The 20699-nt window shown below is 41.2% G+C and overlaps 1 protein-coding gene across 2 annotated transcripts in view; it reads left to right on the top strand.

Moving 5' to 3' along the window:
• Positions 1–20699, top strand: part of LOC122567668 (protein similar) — a 37699-nt gene that overhangs the window by 2604 nt on the left and 14396 nt on the right. Inside the window, exons 1-7 of one of the 2 annotated variants that reach the window (XM_043726473.1) lie at positions 1994–2853; positions 4461–4648; positions 4738–4886; positions 4979–5164; positions 5272–5507; positions 5605–5711; positions 7112–7259. In XM_043726473.1, the coding sequence (XP_043582408.1) occupies positions 2009–2853; positions 4461–4648; positions 4738–4886; positions 4979–5164; positions 5272–5507; positions 5605–5711; positions 7112–7259 (1859 nt within the window). In that variant the 5' untranslated portion in view covers positions 1994–2008. Of the gene's footprint in view, positions 1–1993; positions 2854–4460; positions 4649–4737; positions 4887–4978; positions 5165–5271; positions 5508–5604; positions 5712–7111; positions 7260–20699 lie in introns of those variants that run through there. The other variant, XM_043726475.1, reaches the window with a different exon arrangement.

The following is a 20699-nucleotide window of genomic DNA, read 5'->3' on the forward strand; positions in this document are numbered from 1 at the left end:
TATTATTAGTTTGATAATTTTCGAAAAATTTTCCTGTGATTCTTAACTATTTGGTAATACGTGTACTATTGGTGATACACAGAGATAGTTGAGCGATACGCGAATAATTTGAACGATATATTCTATACAATTTTATATTTCGGCAATTATTACAATACACAATTTGATACAATAAAGAAATTTATTCTATATGTTAACGTGTGCAGTCGTTTTGGTTCTAAGCGATTCTGTTAGGGATTGGTAAACAACTGATCTCTATCTGAAACAGAACACAAATTATGTAACATGTACTTTCCTTGATCGACTTTTAAAGCTTTTGTTTTGCTAACACGTACTTATGAAATGTTTGAAATAGATCTCATACATTAGTCAGAAAGCTGCCGTTACATGCTTCTTTACATTTGCAGTAAACAATAGTTTATTGTGAATGTATATCGCACACGAATAATGTGTTAATCGTTAACTAGTCAGAACCAGGTATTATTTCCGCATTTGCGGGAGCCATAGTTTCGTCGATCAAGGTCGATTGCCGTAGCGTGTCGTAGATCGGCACGTGATACCCATTCCTCTACTAGATCTATGACGATCTAGCGCCTTGCAAAATCGCGAAAGCGTGGAGGATATATGCCTCTATCCGGATGATTGACTATCTTAATTCGATCTGATTTATTGGACCTATACTTACAATAAGCTCGGTCGATTTATATCAAGAACAAAAATATACAGAATGCTTCTGAAATGGTGGTAAAAATAAGTCGAAAATATAGAATAACATTTTTTCGTATAACGATCAGTTTTTAAGAAAATTACATTTGAAAACTCGTATCAAATATACTTGAACTTGGTCAGTCCAACCGAGTTGATAAGAATGGACAATGGGTAGTAACTTATTCTACGTGTGAAAATAGATCGAAATGGTGATTTTATGAATGTCTAATTTTAAGAATAGAGAATTTACAAGTATGTATGTTTTCTTCTACCAGATGTTTCAATGTGTAATGCGTTTTAATCTAATATACTATCTCGTTGTGCGATTCATTCGATATCAAAGTAAACGTCGAACATTTTTAGTCAAAATCGGCCGATTTTTTGATCGTCGACCGTTTGTAGAAGGGAGATTAACGTAATTGGAAGATTAGCTCTGATTCGTTGGAGAACGAAATCGAGGGAAACTGGTGTATCGCGATAGGTAGTATCGTTATCGCCGGAAGATAGCCATCGTTCCAAGTGTGCAAGACAACAAGGTTTTGTATTCTCGGGTCTAGTATCGCGTGAACAGTCGACTCAGCGAAAATTCGATCTTGTTGCGAACGATTTCGAAGTACGTTTCTAGACGAACCACGAGAATGTCGCTCGAGTGCAATCGTCCACAGGATAGTCTTCCATGGGATTGAGTATGTTACAGTTATACCAAATGCGACACGTGTATGTTCTCGTGATTTTTAACCGACCATACGTGTATTATCTATTTGACAACAATCTGTCCATGTAAGACGTTTTCGAAACGAAAAGAAATCTGTAAAAACGAAAGGAAGGAAAGTCATTTTAAGCGAGGGAACCTACTAGAAGTCCCGAGAATCTAGAAGAAGAGGAAAGACGAACGAGAGCAGTGGTTCATCCGGGGCCAGTCTCTCTCGTGGTGGAAAGGAACGTCATAGAAAAAGAAAGACTCGAAGAAAGGAACACGCGTGGCCAGTTACAGCAGCAAGCGGTTGATGATAAAAAAAGATCACGCCATAGGAGGAGGGGTCGGAAAGAAAGGAAGAAAAAGAAGGTGCACACCATAGAGAGGGGCAAGCAAAATCGGGCCAAAGTTTTATTTGTCGTTTCTTGGTTGTCGACGTAACGAGTAACGGTGAAGAAGAAGAGGGCTGCGACGACACTCGGCGCCGGCGTTTCGAGCATCGTAAAAATCTGGATAAGTCAAACGATCCATCCTTCCTTCATTGGCCACATTCTTCTCGTCGAACCGGTTGCTTCTTAAGGGACACGGAAACGATCGAGCGCGATGATCGCGTCACGTGTCCAGCCGATCGATACGCTGGCCGATAATGAACCCGGTCGTTGCTCCGATTGGATCGCCAGACAGTCAGACAACGCGAGTTTCTATGACGATCAATCCATCTTACCGTCTTGCCAATTCGCTCGTGCACAGATTCAACCCCTTTCAGTTGATGATTATCATCATTCTCTTAATCCCTGCGTGGATAGATCTTACGATGACCAAGGCAAGAATCCGTTCGAATCCCGTTCTGCAGACGTTGGAACGCTTGCCTATCAAGTTTCCCTTCCATGCATGGAATCGTCGATTCCTATCGAGCAACTGCAACCTCAGCTACAGTCTCAATGTAGCCAGTTTCGAGACTGCGCGCAAAATATCACTCCTAAAGGCTCTAAGAATTGCCAGCTGGGTCCGGTGGACGTCGAAGATTTGGCTCTATGTTTCGAATCCGATAAGCCACAGACGAATTGCTCATTACGAGTTTATCGACCGAGCAGTTCGTCGAACTTTCGTCGTCGCGTAAAAGCAACGAGATACGGTCCCTATCCAGATTCCTTGACGAACGACAAACAATTTGAACAGCCTGGATTTTCGTTGATGGATGTTTCGTCCAGTGATCTACCGTGTATGGATTGGTTCGGTGGACAATTCTGTGGCTACTTTTCTCAACCGTTTGCTTTTTGCCCCGAAGAACGATGGCTTCAGTGCCCAGAAAGCGATCGTTGCCCTTTGTACGACACCATCTACTCGTATGGGCAAAACGTCCTGCCACCGTGCCTGTACGAGGATCTACGACACGAGTATTACCAATACGAGTACAACGAGGATGAACAGCTACTCGAGGATTATTTGTAAGTGCTCGGTTCACCGGGCAACGGAGGTTCCAAGTTTCGTACATTATTTGTTTGCTTCTATGGTATGGTAGGTATAGGGTTTGGGATTGCAAAGATTGCAAGTGTGAATATATTCGAATGGCGTCTTTGTTGTTCGTTCGTTCTAATAACGTAGTGCATATCTGAATATTCAAAGGGATAAGTCATCTTTCTTTTGATTACTCAAATATCAATGATATCAATAGCGCTATGAGGTAGCTTATAGATAGGTTTCTCTCTGGAAGATTTTATTGCAATTTTTACGATAATCCCTGTTTTTGTTTACGCTCGGTAGACTGTAAATTTTCGTGCATTTATAGGAAATTTACATAGGCGGAATGCATGTAATATGCAAAAGTATATGCAGAATATACGAAGAACGGAATAGGTCGCCTTTCTTGTTTCTACTTTTGCAAGGAAACAGCTTTAAAGTTCTGTAATTCTGTTTAATCAGCGATTACATTACAAAATCATTTTCCTTTCAGTGTACAGTAATCGTCATAGCAATTACCAAGTAACAAAAGGTTTTTAGCTAGGTTGTACTTTGTAATTGTGGATGATTCATGTACGAAGTTGTATAAATATCCTCAGTCTAGTGAACATAAGGAAGATTAAACGATGAACATCCAATTAAGTGAAATATGCGTGGGATTGGAAAAATGCGGTCGTTTCGTTCCATGATGGTATGACGGTACAAGTATCCAGGACATTCTGAAAGAATTTTCGTGTCTAGAGACGTCGATAAGAGGCTTATCGTTTCGAAGGGAGTACGTAGTAGCAAAGAAAACTGTGGATGGCACGGTTATAATAGCATTTTCAAGGAATAGAGAGAAGAACACTGTTCGAAGGTCATTTCGTGCAAGAGATAACAACCATTTGAGATAGTCGAGACGTGACAAAACGTGTGCTTGATGTAAATCTCACCTTCTCCCCGTTATTTACGTCGTTGCATATATATATACTCGATTTGTTATAGTCAATTAAAAGGCACGAAATTGTAAGTAACAGATGGTCGATAATTATCAGTCATATTGACGTCAAATTTCGAGTGACTCACAGAAGTAGGTGTAAATTTGTGATTGAACATTAACGTACTTCTGCTGTTTCGTTAGGACCCACGATACTTCATGGAGTACCGTGCTTGTTATTCTCATAATCTTCACAGTCATTCGGTCGTGTCAAAGTTACGTAACAGATAATTGAAAAAATTATTCTACCAGGTATTTCTCACGTTTAATTCGAAAGCAGTTAGCGAAATTGCGAAAGTACTCGGGCAACTTTGCACGAGGGTCTTTTCAGACGAAGGTTTAATCCTGTTGTCCTCCTTGGGACTGTTTGATCATTCTTCTGAATGGAAATTATATTTCAAGAAATATTATTAAGACGTAGATAACGAACAAAGTATGTTTAAATATTTTGGTTTAGCGCGTAATAATGCAAAATTCCGTAGAACACGAAAACGCCTTTCATGAGCAAAGTATTTCAGAATTTGAGAACAAAATATGTAAATGAACGTGATTGTGAGAATCGCAGGGTTAACGAGACATGAGATTGCATTAAGGATAGAATATATGTTTATGCTGTAGGTGTAACGAGAAAAGGAAGGAAAAGTCTCGTGATGCTGCACGGTACCGTCGGAGCAAAGAGACTGACATTTTCTCGGATCTAGCTGCTGCCCTTCCATTGCCATCGGAACAGGCATCTCACTTAGATAAGGCCAGTGTTATGAGACTAGCAATCGCGTATCTCAAAGTGCGCTCAGTGGTTGATTCCTGTAAGTGTTTACATTGAGTTCAACAACATTCTCTTTACTCACAACGTTTCGATCTTCAATATCAATCTATCCTCTCGTTATTCCTTTAGTTCCAGGTACACTGACCAAATCCGAAACATTGAATCACATGGACGAATTATTCTCCAGAGCTCTAAACGGGTTCATGTTGGTGCTATCCAACGATGGTAACATGATCTATCTGTCAGAGAATGTCAGTGATTACCTTGGTATTTCTCAGGTGCGTTTGTCTGATACGAAAAAGCATTTGCCAACGATGGAGAAGAAGGAAAGAGAGATTTTTTTAAGGGAACCTGTTTTTGTTCGTTTTAGATGGACATGATGGGTCAGAGCGTGTACGAGTACAGTCACCCATGCGATCACGACGAATTGCGGGAATGCCTGTCCTCGAAACCGGCTGAGAAAAGTGACAAGCGTGCTTGTAGTTTTTTTCTACGGCTTAAATGCACATTGACCAGCAAAGGGAGGAAGGTCAATCTAAAGAGCGCTTCCTACAAGGTAAATCGCTTTTTCCAACGGTAAATAAATTTAGTCAGCTGCTGTATGATGTGTAAAAAAATATAACAGTATGTACATATCGATTACGCAATGTTTTCTTTTGTCAGGTGATTCATTGTACCGGTAGGTTAACATATATCCGCAATCCAGTGTCGAATTCATCGGAAACTAGCGACGCGGAACACGAAAGCGACGATGATGGAAATGAACGAGACACTGGAGCCTCGTTGGTGCTACTGGGATGTCCCATACCGCATCCCAGCAATATAGAGATACCGTTGGGACGGCACACTTTCCTCTCGAAGCACAGCCTCAGCATGAAGTTCACATACACTGACGAGAAGTGAGTACGTTTACAGATTATGAAAGTTATGGATGATAAAAACGATGTTCGAATGTAAAAAAACGTTTTTTTTATGCCTTTTTTTTTCACATGTTAGATTGGCTGAATATCTGGGTTGGAACAGCGAGGAGTTAGTGGGACAATCCGTTTTCGAGTTCTATCACGCCCTCGATAATTTGGCTCTGGATAAATGTTTTAAATCACGTGAGTAGAAGCCAATTGACAGTCATTTGAATAAACGCGATCGTTCACGACCCACTCGCTATTTCAGGAGCGGGCTGCAAATGTTTTATTTGCCTGCGTGCACAAAGAATTTCAATTCGTGACTTGATCAGTCGAATTAATCGAAATATAAATTTTAAAAGGATAGCACATAACATTTGGATAATATTTTTAAAAATGTTTTAATACTTTAAAAGTAAAAAGAGAATTCGTTTTTTAAATTACGCTTATACGATGGGATTTAAATCTTGCATGTGATCTCGTTTCGAGCGGAATCTCTTCTGATCCCTTCTCGTCCTAATGTTATGCATCTAATACGGAAGAAAGTCATGCGCTGGCACCGATCGATGTGGCTGCCGTGGAAAAAAGGTTGAGTCGTAGGCGTTGGGCGGGAAGAGAGTGTCGGTTGGTACGGGCTTGTCGAGTCGGGTGAACGACACCGTAAAAAGAATCATTTCAAGGGCAGCAATCCTCTTAAACAAGATTTCAGGAGCTAACATATTTTACGAGTCACTACATTTAATTGGTAGCTAGGGCAATAACTGTTTGTACGTCATTTAGCTTTTTGTTATCTTAAGATAACATACAAAATGATTCTTCTGATCAAAACATACTGACGTGTTATCATGTAACGCTCAATCTTCCTTTTATTTTTCTTCTATTAAACAATGCAATCTTTTTTTGCAAACAATTCCATTGTTTTATTGTACGTACTTATGTATATATACATAATATATATTATGATTAAGATTAAATATATATATATATATATATATATATATTTAATCTTTCTATGTTCTTGAGATTCTGCATCGTTGTGTTCGGACCACGATAATTTCGTCTCTCGTCCCTTGATTTACGCGAAGGGATCAGTGACACATGCGTTCCGTCCTTCCTGCGAATCGCGATAATGGAACCTTCGAGGAACCATCCAGACCACACATAAACCTCGATAAGCCGACCCATGAGTGGTATAAAAATTTACGGTGCAAATTTCAAGTAATCCTGATCGGTTTCTCGGAAAGTAGCGATAGCGTGGAAAAAATTCTCCTTGTCGTATGAACGATCTCGATAAGGTCACTGATATCAAGAAATTATGGGATTTTCCGTAGTTGTAGCTACCTATGTGACTATAATTGCATTCACTATTGCCTCATCCTATTCGATCAGAATTTCACGTTCAACCGAATACGTGTGAGAAATTGTAGGTGGGGAAGGATTGGCAATTCTAGCACGAAAATTTCGTCATGCAGGAATTGTTGCGTACGCAGTATCCGCACGTCGCGCAGTTATATAGGGTAGATCGCATGATGCAGTACGAGTCCTGGCAGATTCACGAGCCCTTGCAACATCACTGATATCCCAATTTCGCGTTGTTTCAGTGTTCAGCAAGGGTCAGTGCGAGACAGTTGCCTACAGATTTCTTGGGAAACGAGGAGGCTACGCGTGGGTCGTGACACAAGCCACCCTGATCCACTGCACCAAACAGCAAAAGCCACTTTCCGTCGTCTGCGTGAATTACGTTCTAAGGTAGGACTAATCGATCTTTCGTCGTTCATGTCCATCAGTATGATTGTCTCACAGAGTATCTTCCATCCTGCTTATTTTTGTGTCGCATGCTATTTATACGTGTACGATTTGCGGTTTTATCTTACGCAAGATAAACATTTCCCTCGATAAACTTATACCTGAAAGATGGAGGAGTATTAAATGGAATTTAAACGTTCGTATACCTCGATCAATGACAAAAGCGAAACGTGTGATTTTTTTCGAGTGACGAAAGAAGTATCGCGTGTTCGTCATGGAAGAAGTCAAGTTCCGCTCGCCTCTTAATATCTTCAATTTATCTCCGCCATCAGATTACGCGTTTTTCGTTCAGCGAACTCTTTTAGCTAGACCAAGCGATCGCGCCGCTAATCACGCAAGGTAAGTGCTCCGCATGTTTTTCTCACGCTTGCATGCAGACAGATCTCATTTATCGACCAGAATCTGATGTCCATTTTGTCCGTTGTTTTTTCCCCCTTTCTCTTACGGAAGATACTTCTGACTATCACTGATTTCTCCGCGCTGTACGTTTTACGAGGCGGATTTATCGCGAGAATCAAGGGTTCCAACCCGCTAGATCCGCCTTTTTTCTCTTCTAGCCTCTGACATAGCTATGGAGAACTATAGAGAGCAACATCTTCTGACGTTTGCGTCAGATTTTCGGATATCGGGCGATTGGTACGGTGACTTGTGATTAATGCGTAACGTTACTTTTCGAGCGAATTCCAGGTGCGTGATACGCACGAGCTGTAGCCGTTTTTCCGCGAAGCGTAAAATAGCTTTCGTTAGTGGCAATCGACGATAATTGTGACGCAACGTGGCGTTCATGTGAGCTCTGGCAATGAACTATGCGACTTTTGCTACATCGTACCAGCGTAACATTTAAATATGACGGCGCCTGATTATTTAAGAAGTCTGTTATTCTTAATCCATATAACGTTCTTTTATTTTTTCGAGATACGTTGAAATACTTTCAGTTCCCCGTGTTTTTATCTTTTAGGTAAAATTGTACAGGCTGTTATAAAGTAATGATTCAATATTTTATATCGAACGGAGGAGAACGGAGCAGAAAAATGTAATTTTGGAATGGTAGGTAGGACGGTTTATTCGAGGATAAGAATAGTAAAACGATTTTTTACAATTACGTATCGTCTATTGAGAAGATAAACAATGAATAAAAGAGGTAGAAGAATCATAAAAAGTCTGTGTAACCAGTCAAACAAACAGGCACGTTGGCATTCAGTAGTTTCTCTATCGGAAAACAAATAAAACGGCTACCGTTTCTTCCTTCGTCTTCCGCATTTATCCCCCACGGTAATTTCGAGTCAGTGGCATCCCCTTCGCGCGTCTCACCCTTCTCTTCTAGCGTAACACGCGTTGAACTAGCCCGTCCCTCGGAGGAGTAAAATGATCGTGGGGCAAGCCGGATCTCGTGGCCCATATAAAGAGGTTCCTGACACCCTTCGTCTTCCCTTACAGGCTCCTCCTTACTTTAGTCGATACGAGCTTGCCATCTGGATGAATATCGTCCTTGCCTCTGTTCGTCTAGTTCTCTTCCTTTTCGGAATTTTCCTTATCGTGAAACTTTTTCACGATAATCCACTAATCGGTAATATTAGCAGATTGTTAAGTTACAATTTGCAGGTTGTAGATTCTATTTTTTTTTCTTTTTTTTTTACTTAAAATTTATACAATTTGCTCTTTCATCTGTTTCGTTAGCAAACTTGGTAACGGTATGTGAGGATATTTATTAATAAAGATGATTTGTAAAATTTCACGAACAATATAGAATTTTACGAATATTAGTTCAATTGTGCGAGACAAATCAGATATCATTTTTCCTTCTTCTCTTTTTGCTGAGCATTCTGCTGCCTGCTTCCGGATTTGGTTTGCGGTTTATCGCTCCCCGGAGTATCTGCCCGATTTCTGTCGCGTCGGTTTTATCGTCGCGGAAAATTCGAAATCGATGCGGTTATGAGACACGCTTTAAGTCGCGGAAGGGAAACTTTTATCGAGGATAAACTCTGAGCGAAAAACCTCGTGTTTAAACGAAACGAATAATACGACGTTCATTGCATCGGTATTATTGCTGAGTGGACGAGAAATTGTTTATGCAGGCAGAAAAGCGTGCGCGATTCGCGACGTGCCAAATTTTTTGAACGCGCCAATTTACGTTTCGTAACTCGAAATATCGTAAGCCCGAGGCGCAAGCCATATCGTAATTATGAAACGGGTGATATACACGTCTCGAGTTTAACTCTTTTTAAGCTGTTCTTATGAAAGAACGATTAGTTTTTTACGCGTCGTGCATACGATATCTAGGAACGAACCAATATTTTTACGAAACGCTATCAGTTCCTTACGATTCGGAGTACATACTTTCGAAGCTCTTCTCGAGGATGAAAAAGAAGGATAAGTTTTTTCGTAAACCTGCGGTAACACTTTCTCGCTCTGTTATTTTTCATCGATCTTCGCGGGTCTTGTCGCGCTAGAAGGTCAGGTCACCTCTTTTAAAGCAGAGATGAAAGTGGTCTTCAACGCGGAATTTCAATTTTCCATCCCTGTCTTCTTTATTATCCCGAGAAAAGTGCATTTGCGCAACCGTCACCACCGTTCAATTCAAACAAATCACCCCTACATTTCTCCGTATCAGAATTTCTCCACAAATTCCAAAAAGCGAATTTCAACGTTTTCAAATTCCACGTATTTCAAACATGGAGTTTCTCTGTTATCGCTCGAAACAGCAACTTTCTATTCGTTTTGAAGTAAGTTCTATGTACCGAGTTTCCACATTTCTGAATACTATTTGCTTAGCTTTATTTCACACGGGAACTTTCGATTCGACATTGGAACAGAAATCTCTCCGAACTTACAATTTCTCAGAAAAATTTCCAGCCACTAAATTCTCAAGTTCCTGTATTCTATTTGCTAAATTCGAAATTTCTCGGAACTTTCGATTCCTTTCGAAACGGATTGCGCTCCTCTGAATGTAAAAAATTTCACAGTTCCCTGTAATACATCGATTGAAGCACCCAGAAAATCGCGTAGGTGGTTGGGTTGGGGGAGCTAACGAGCAGTCGAAAAAAGTGGGTTGCCCATACCCAGAGAGTGAAAGCTCCGATGTCCGAATGTTAGGGCAGCAGGGCGCGTGGCGTCGCGGCGCTTGCGCGACTTGCGTATCTCGCGGCTCGTTCTCCGTTAGCCGTGTTCCTCTCGCGGTCGTCGATACTGCTCTTGTTCAGCAGTGTCAGTTGGCGCGACCCCGAACGAAAGTGAGAGCAGTCAGTTGAAGGGGAGAAAGTCGGTCGAGCGCGCAAACTCGGTCGCGTGGTTCCCTCGCCATCAGCAGCCCGTAACAATTCTACGAACGCAATTCCACCCAGCGAACGAACCACGGTGTTCGTCGCGCTTATCGTTCTCTCGAGTGTAAGTAGCAGCGCGTGTCTCGTCCCAAAAGTTCGCTCGAAGATCATCTTCGATCTTCTATGAGTCGAGGATAATTCTGCGTCTCGAATTGATCGTCGTCTCGCTCGGAAAACAGGACTGTTGTGCATCGTAGCTGATACACGCGCGGGTCGATCGATGCATCAGGGCACGGCGGGCTATCGCGCAGTCGAAGCTTCATTGAGAAGTCGCGGCCAGTTTTCGGAACATCTGCTGAGCGACTGACCGAGCGGTACGGCAAGTGGCAAAGGTGACGCATCTTTCGGTTGTAGAGGGGTCACGGTGCTGCGGAAGTGGCGTTGGAATCGAAACAAACGGGGTTGTGAGATTCCAAGTGACAGGCGGGTTCTAGGGACGGAGAATAGGTTTGGTGTTTGAGGCTCGAGCTTTTTGGAGGGGCTGTTTCGGTTGGTAGGATCGATCCTCGTAAAGGGTATGTATGAGGGAAACGAGGACGTCGATTGTGCCTGTGTGTTCATTCATCGTTCTTCAGCTACCGTTGATTCGTAGTTTTGCGTAGTAGTATCAAAGTTTGCTCACGATATTTTCGCAATGCTCTGTGTATAAATGTATCTCTTCCGTGAATTACAGTGGCGATGATGAATCTCTTGGTGTTTAACGTTAGCGGTTGTTTATTTATCGCTCGCGAGGAAACCGTCGAAGAATGTTGCGTTCAACTATCCCGACATAAGGATTTGATTATACGTAATAAAGATTTATTGAAGTAGAATTTACAACATTGCAATCGAGCGATGCGAAGTGATTTTACCGCGTGATAGTAGCGTTTCTTGGAAGATTCTAAAGATTCGTCGAAATAGAATTGTAGTATCTCGTGATGGAGCGATGTAAAGTGACCGTATTGGTGATAGTACCGCTTCTTAAAAGGCGAATAGGAAACGCGCCGGAAGTACACCGCTTCGAACATATACGTACTTACACGTGCGGATACATGACGTCTGGTGGACACGCGATAGCAGGCTAGATCTCCGAGTGCTAACGTTACCGTGCAATTCGAATGGATATTCAAGTTACTCGACTATACGAGCCTGTGGGAAGCGAGATTTCCTGTCGGAATAGTATCTCTCGGTACATCCTGACGCGTGGGCAAACGCATTGAACATACAAATGTAGCCTAATGTACAATCTTCTACTTGAAAATCTATTAGAAAAAAGTCATAATATCGTCACTCAATTTGCTTGAAATGATATTTTAAACGTTTATCGAATCGTTATCCTTTAATCGTATACCGTTGTAAAGAAAAAAGGGAATTTGCAATGGCATGCATTAAGATTCAAAAGTGTTTGATCGGAAAAGGAATAAATGGAGTTTCTTTAGATTGTCAAGTTGTTGCAGTATAAATACCTAATCAGTGATAATTGTGGTTATCATCGGCCGGAGATAAATATAAATTTGTCACAGCCGAGAGAGCAAAGCAGAACCAGAAATACAGCTTACTGTGTGATTAACCCATTAAGAGACGATATTGCGTTAATACATTTCATTTGCAATTCTTTCCAGTTAATTTACATTTATTATGAAAAAGACTTTCAAGGATTTGCTTAATACGTATTTTTATCAGTTAGTATTTCCTCCTTCATCCGTTTCCTTTCTTCAACACGACTTAAAACAATTAAAATTTATTTACAATGCTGTAACATACATAACAAATTACATAATAAATTACTTCATTCAAATTTCTTATGTTTCATTTCAATGTTTTATTTATACTTCGCCGAAGTCAAAGTCCCGAAGATGACAAAATTACTGCCATTAAATCCCTCGTTGCTCTAATTTGCAGGAATATTTTCCGATCAGATGTTCAAATATCAGAAACGCGATGAGGATAGTTAATCAACGTGCCTGCAGCCGATGATGCTGCTGTCGCGCGATAACCACGCTGTTTCGATCTCGATCCGATCATGGTGCGTTGGAACGCGACGATGTCCAACCGAATACAGTCAGCCACGCTCTTTTTCCCTTATCGTTTTATTTTTCAGTTTTCTCGCCTGCCTATAGGCCAGCCGGAGAACAGGCGATACTCGCATCATGCCTTGGGGGAAACGTACGGGTCTTTTCCATCTCGAGGCTCCCTCTCGTCTCGTCTCGTCTTGTTTCGTTTCTTATATCATCGGTGTTTACGACTTCCAAATAGGAAGCTAACAATACGCACGCGTTATGCAACGATGTAGATAACATTTACACGGTAGCCAGCGACGAAGATACGCGTATCGCGCACTACAAATCGATCATATTTTCGTCACGTGATCGGATACAAAATTGGCCAATTGAATTTCTACATACGTAGCCCTTTTTCTCTATGTTTCAACGAGGCAGAATACACACGTACAGTGTGAAACAATTTTCAAAACTTTTCCCGCAAACTTCCGATCGCTTTTTTCTACTGCAGGGGTTTTTAAATTCAAGGAAAATACGATAGAATCGTATGAATTGAAAAAAGATTCTTAAGGAAGAAGATTATTATTATAGCTTGTAGCGTGATTTCTAGTTCCCATTCTATGTTAATGAATAGATCATGAATTTTTATGTTACTATTTGACACGTAACATGCAAAAATATGTAAAGTATCCGAGAATATGTATCCTCCGGACAAAACAACTTTCTGTCCATTATTTTCTAATTATCTTTGGAAAAATACGAATTTACATAAATATCCGCAGTCTACCAATCTGCTAATTGGTAAATTACGAAAAATTCTTTGCTCGGTTGAAGCTAACGCGAGGCTGCGTCGTAAGAAACTGGAACAGTAGCGCGCAGTTAAATTCGTAGTAGCGGTTTTAAATTAAAAGATGCGTTTCTTTAAGTTTCAGACTAACGACTACGTGATTAACTCCTGTTTAGATTTGCTCGTATGATTTGGCTTGATTGTGAGAAGTGAGTTTCATAAAAGACGTTGCTCGGTTTTCGCGGGCGCAGCGACGAGAATCGCGTGGCGCGTCATGCGAGCGACCTTGACTGCCAGCCGGCTCGATTGCATAAGGATCGTTTTCAGTGACGATAGGAGTGGCACGAGGTGGGGTAGATAGATCCGATCGACTACATATCGATCGATATCTATTACTAAACTACAGTGGACAGTACTATTTTTTCGCTCCTGACGATCCAACTCAAACAGCCATTCTTCTTTCATTGATATCAACATTTCAAGTCAGCATCTAGAGTTAGAAAAACATATTTGAGAATCAGATGAACAGCCGTTTGTAGAAATCGGTGTATCGTCGATACGTTCGAGAGATTCGATCCTGCCGTACTTCGTAAATTTCCATCGATTTCTTATCTAAAAAAGGCCTTGCTGCCAACATTCACGATTTGCGCACGTTGCTGCGGTAAATGGTGGTCAATTGTCCCGTTCGTATACGCCATTCTACTAATGTGTGCGTCCTTTATTTCAGATAACACAATCCCTACCTTCTTTCGATATATAAATTATACTTGGCTTTATCGGGAAATGTCGACGCCAGCTGGTGACGAATTTCTTATCAAAGTGGCAGGAAAGAATCGCAAAGTGGGAAAGTGATTCAGTACATTCTAAGAATTTATTCAAATACCATAACGATGTAACCGTGCTACGATTTAATCGGGACAGGTAGTAGGGGTATTCTATTTTCGGCAGAAAAATCAGGAGCTAAGTAAACCTGGAGGAATAAAAAGAGAATTTCCTTTGATATCAAAATCTTCAAAAAAAAATATCAAAGCTATTTTTTAATATTCGTCGAATTATAATGATCGTACAAATGATGCGTAGAATTTCATTTATCCAGGCTCATAATGGGACAAACAGTTCATACGTACTACGTAGAGTTCGATTTGTAGAAACAAAATTTTAATCAGTACCCGTCCAATTGAACTTCTGTTAGTCGTATCACGTTTATTCGAACGCGAAATTAGCGAGGAAAATTTATGAAGTTCGTTCGAATAATTTTTACCAAACTACGACTTCTCTCCTTTCCCTCGTCACCTCCTTCGATCTAAGGAAACTGCACAATTGGATCGTTTTACACGATCAGCACTAATTCTAACAAACACGATAACCACGTTGCAACTGCGATAGGAGCCCATGCGAATTAAATCATTGACAATCTCTCTGAGTCCATCGGAAGGGACGTAAGAACGGTCGAAGAGAATCCTTGTGTTCGAAAGAAAGACAAACGGAAGAAGAAAGAGAGAAGAACGTCGCGGAAGCCGATGACGCGAGCGATCAGCAAGCGAGATTTCCTCGGATTAGCGTCTCGTGACACACATTTTAGAGCGTCGTCGGCGAGTAGTGACTGATTACGTGCGTACCACCACCAAGAGAAGAAGAAGGGGCATTTGTGTGCACAAGAGTAACAATTAGATCGCAACAAATCGAACGATCCTGTTGTTGGCTGACAGAAGGAGGGGAAACGTATTGGAACGATTTGAGAGTTGGCGCGATTCTCACCGTCAGTGATCCTCGGATTTGCTCGTGTATCACGATCTCGATAGATCGCTGCATCCTTCGGAGAATCGCAGTTACTGTTCGCGCAATTGTCACGCTTCGTCACTTCGAGTTTGTCACGGTAAAGCACACGTGCCCGTGTAGTCTGTCTCGATTCTTGATAGTAGTACGATCGATGGAATATTTGGACGCGAAGTTTTGTGAAAGGTTCCAGTTAATAGAAATGAAATTCAATCGAATTAAACATGCAAAAGTTGGTCGGACGTTGATAAAACGGTGCTGGAAGTGTGTGCGTATATCTGTATAGGAAAAGAGCGATAGCGAGGAGAAAAGTTAAATCTTTGAAAAGAGGCGTGAGAAGGCGATTCGATTGATAGGTGGATCGAGAGCAAGGCCAAAGCACACCGAAATAAATTAACGCTAGCTATAAAGGGCTATTAATATTTGCCCAATTCGCGACTCGAATTTAATCCTACAACGACGAAAGTAAATGTATTCACGTATGGATTGGAAAACGAGGATCGTCGACAAATGGATATAAATTGCAGGAAGATCGTGAATTATTTTGAATTGATTTAGGTCGTCGTAAACGATGTTGAAACCATATCAACGTTTCGTGATCTAGTTCGCTAGCGAATTCTGTTTCGTCTACGTTACATTATGATTGTATAAACGGCGAATACGAAGGAAGAGGAATTCATCTTCTTTCGAAAGATCCTTTTTTTCTTTTCTTTTTTTCTACGAACGAATCCTTTTCGAAGGAGGATAAAGTAGTGTTTGTAGAACCTCTGCTGCGGTATTATAACCCGCGGTATTATAAAACGTTGAAGCTAAATAGCTTTCGGGGGAGACCGCGGCACACATTTAGGGTTCGGAACGATGTACGTTATCGTTCGGTTTCCAACACATTACGCAATACGCATCACTGGCACCGCTAAATATTTTTAACTTAAATATGCCCACACAGTGCACAGTCCAGTCGAGCTTCCAGCAATTTTATAGCCCGCATGAAACTTAATAATTTATTATCGAGGTTCGAGGGGACCGCTCTTCAAACTGCTGCCGTTATTTTATTTTCTAGCTATATATTCGCTAGAAAATAGAAAAACGATGGAAGATTTTAGTCTATTCTTGACTCGTACGTAGAACCATCGATAACAGGGTACTTTCTGTTATATATAGATTTAATGTCACACGACCGGATATGCTTAAAATGTCGCGTCAATTATTTTTCTTTCCTTGTCGAATTTTCGCCGATCGTGAGATTTTATTCTTGTTGATGTTGTCTCCGATACACGGTTTCAGTTTGTGCATGATACGATTATCGTGCCGTATGCTTCCTCGCAGTCTAAAATAAGTCGGTCCATTGTGACTGGTACGTTGCATTCTTCACATAGGGGAGTTCGGTCCTTTGTTAATAGACGCAAGTGGAAAATTTTCGTGTGGTCTATTCGGACACGAGTAATAACAACTTGGTCTCTTCGGGTAGCAAGGGAATTATATCATTATTGTTATACAAAAATTTTATATTTAAAGAAAATTAGTATTAAAAAAAGGGGTAACTTTTCCAACTCTAATCGTTATCGTAACTGTATATTCGAAAATTCTGGCTCAGCTTTATTCGTTACGGAGCATTCGTAAATTCCGTCAGTTCCATTTTATTCGTAACACGAGATATTACTAGACTTTCGTTGTTTCGGCACGAAAGAATTACAAATGAAACAAGCAGGTGTCCTTCGCGAGCTTTTTCACGAGCTTGTTCCCGAGCTTTTTCGCGAGCCAGCCAGCGTTGTTTAGATCGAACCGCGAGGAACTTGCCAAATTGGACGCCCATCGAAATCGCTTCGAAATGGAACGCGGAGTTGTTGAAGAAAATACGGTGCAACAACACGGCGTGTTGCGTGACGGCATCGCGTTAATGATCGCGCGTGGATCGTCGCGCGTGTTTCAGGTATTCGCGATGGAAGCCGCGTGTCGGCCACGAGAGTTGGCGCGCAAGTTCGACGTCCTCGATTAAAACGTTTCTACGCCGGCTGGATATTTTTAAGTTCGTCCACGATAACCGCGATATACGAGACGTCGGTGCCAGTTTGAACACTATAAAGTTTTTTTCCAAAGAGATGCTCGCGAGAAACGGGTTAATGGGTTGCAAAATATACGAGCCTTTCAAAAGACGAACCAATCAACGTCACTTTTTATCAATTTCTCAATTTCATTACACCGGCGCGCGATTGATATTCAACCTTTTCAAGCTACTCAAACTATTCGCGTATATGAGCGATGTTACGAACAATCGTAAATTGGAAAGTAAATTTGAAGAAGATGATATATACGGCCCTGTTACGTTTTTCTAATTAATTCTGCCTCCTATCAGTTTCTCGATTTCATTGTCCAGTCAGGCGATTCAAGTAGTAAAGCAACAAACCAGTCAATGATCGGATTCATCGAACGTTTATTTATCTCCACTTTTCAACGAGTGGAAGGTAAATTTCGGCAGATAAATTTCCCTATTCTAAGCTGTGTAAACGAAAGAAAAAAGAAGCTCCAAAATTCTTCCACCCGATATAGATATCGGCGCAGTCTCTTTTATCGAACTTGACACGGCAAATACATCCGAGAAAAAGTCGAGTTTCGGATATCTGTGCTCGTGTGTGATTAAGTAACGCGCGATATACAAAGATAAATACCAAGGTATATACAGTAAAGATTGATGCAGGCTATGGTCGGCACGATGGGCACGTTTGTCGGCCACTTGCGTACATAGAATGAAATGAAGTTCTTGAAATTACAATTGGTACAAAGGAGGGAATTTTCTTTCTGTCAATAGACAGTAGGATACGAGGACGGACACGCGGAAGACTGGCTCGTTTTTCTTGTTAGAACGGTGGGCTTTCCTTACCATCGACGTCGTAAACGACTATAAAAGGGGAGGCCAGGCTTTTATCTCGATCCCCGGCTGGGATTAACTTGATCCCAGCGGACCGTACTTTCTTGCGTTCGGCTTTCCCACGAAAAAATCGACCGCGCGTACCTGCTCCGAGTGTCGCGACAAAAACACGGAAGAGGATCACAGGCGAATAGTCCAGGATACGCGTGCTGAATATAGGTCAGAAAGGAGGTGGAAAGGATACAAACTCCGTTAACGCTACGTTAAAACTATCCACTTATACTGGCTTATATATAGCCAATTAGAATCGAAACAGTAGCGAGCGTATAAATAGAGAGATGGTAAGCTCAACTAATTATACTACGAGAAGTTTTATCTTTACTTGGTTTCTGTAATATTGGACGTGCAAGTGCAACTTCTTATTCTATCCCGAGGCGCTGTAAATAATTACCAACTGAATTAAGTCGAATCTGGCGTAACGATTCTCTCTATTTATACGTCTTTATAAAAGTTAATATTAACGCGAGCAAGAACGTTGGCATATTATAGGAATCTGTGAAAACAAACGGTATCAAACGGTTTCAACTGATATTTTGTAGTTGCAGTGACAATTGCCCATCCAGCATATTCCGATGTTACGTAAAACGATACGTCAGGTACCTGTATGTCATTTGCATTTAACGAGAGATACTCGGTATTTCCCACAGATATACGTAGCTCGATAACCGACCAGATAACGTCCCATTCTGTAGTCAGTTAACCAAAACACCGTAATTGCTATTGAGATTCAAAGAACCGAAATCGAATCGAAAGGAGGTCGCAAAAGCTCGCCGTGACGCATGTGTAGTTCGAGGATGTGGAGCGATAAGAGCATCGAACCCATGTAAATTATCGCGGGAACGTAGGGAAAGGGGCAGCGAGCATAGAGTATTTTCGTTTCAACCAGAAAGCGTTCTCTCCTGGCCACAGTTTTTTTATTTGTTTGTCTAGATTTTCAACCCACATATTTGTCACACATCTCCCCATCTCTACCGACCAATTTATCTATTTCTTTTTCATCGTTCACGCATTTTTCCGTTGACCTATTTCGCTTCGCCGTTTCTTCCTCTGTCAGTCTAATAATAGTTTCTGCTATATATCAACCATTCTTTATGAACTAATTATCGAGTAACAACACCGACCAACGCTGTTCTTGTCGCGTCCATCTATCGAACTCTTCTTGCCAGTCGTCTCCACCTCTTCTCTCTTGCCACTGAAGATTTCGTAACGAGTAAAGGTTTATCTTCCACTGGTAGATAATCTGTCGCGCGCTTTACACTGCGTCGTGCCGCGGCGCGGCGCGACGCCCGCGCTAGTGAATCGTCGTACCTCGTGCGCGAGAGAAAGCCTTCTTTTTCGCGGCAGTCGCTCGACCGCACGTCACCGTGTTTAATAGCGTATAGAGATCAGCAGTGTCTATAGATTCGATCAATATCGTCGGCGATCGCGCGGCTGGCAGTCCAATTCAGGAAAGTTGTCGTTGCTTGTATCCAGTGAATATCGTCTTCGTTTGCTTGATCGTTGGAATTAAGAGTATTTCGTTGAAGTGCATTAAGCTATTGACTCGTTGATAAGAGTCGAGGTGCGCGGCTAGAAAGTTGGAACGGAAGATCGGAGTGAAAAATTGGTGGATCTTGTAACAATAAAATATAGTTAGGTTTGTTTGATATTTTATTATTTCCTCTTTTCGAATCTGTTCTTTTTTTTTTTCTCTCGCCAGTCGATCGTGCGATTCATCACGTAGTAATTTCCGGATGAATATATCGGAAATTCACGCGAAAATCACGCGATCGGCTTGTCATGAAATTCCACGATAAAACAAATCCGCGTTTCCGCAGCGTGACGCGTCAGACCTTTGTATTTTGTGGAATTTTAGTCCTACCGCGTAATAGTCGAATTCCAGAACGTTGTTCACGTAACTGCCTTCTTTTTTATTCTCAAAACGTTTTCGTTTAACGTCATCTCTTACGTTACTGGTAACTCAACTTCTTACGACATTCGTAACTATGAATATTCAAAGAATCGCCGATAATGTACGCGCATTCTACATTAGCCGGCCTTTCGAGCTGCACATCTCGGCAAATTTTTTTCGCTAATCCGGGAGAGTTGGTTTAGGGGGCAAAAATCATCGTACAGACAATCTCGGATAGTCAAAGTAACTAATTTATTTATCGGAGGAACGAACAGAAAAGGACATTAAAATGCATCGAGTAAATACGCCAACGGATAAATAGTTAGGTGACCGAATGTCTCTCAAGCGAAATTCATTTTTCCAACATTAAAAAATATCGCAAGCTCCAGCGAAACGTTAAGAAGCTGTTGTGCATGACTTTTTATTTCAATTTCACGGCGAACATTTTCCTACAACACGTAGGATCTCTTTCTTCTGCTGAAACGAAACCGAGATTGGAATGTAAAAGTTGGAATATTAAAAATTAAAAATTAGAAATCGCCGGCAAGTTTTAACTCGTCGTATATCCTTCGCCCGGTATACGCGACATTTAGATTTTTCCTAATTTTACCGGTCGCTTCGAAACGTTAAAACTCGTTACAGTTCCTCTTTATCCAATCTATTCCTACCAATTTATCGATGTTCGTCGTAGTTCGTATAAATCG

This window comes from Bombus pyrosoma, linkage group LG5 (genome assembly GCF_014825855.1).
Source record: "Bombus pyrosoma isolate SC7728 linkage group LG5, ASM1482585v1, whole genome shotgun sequence".
NCBI classification, from domain to species: Eukaryota; Metazoa; Arthropoda; class Insecta; order Hymenoptera; family Apidae; genus Bombus; species Bombus pyrosoma.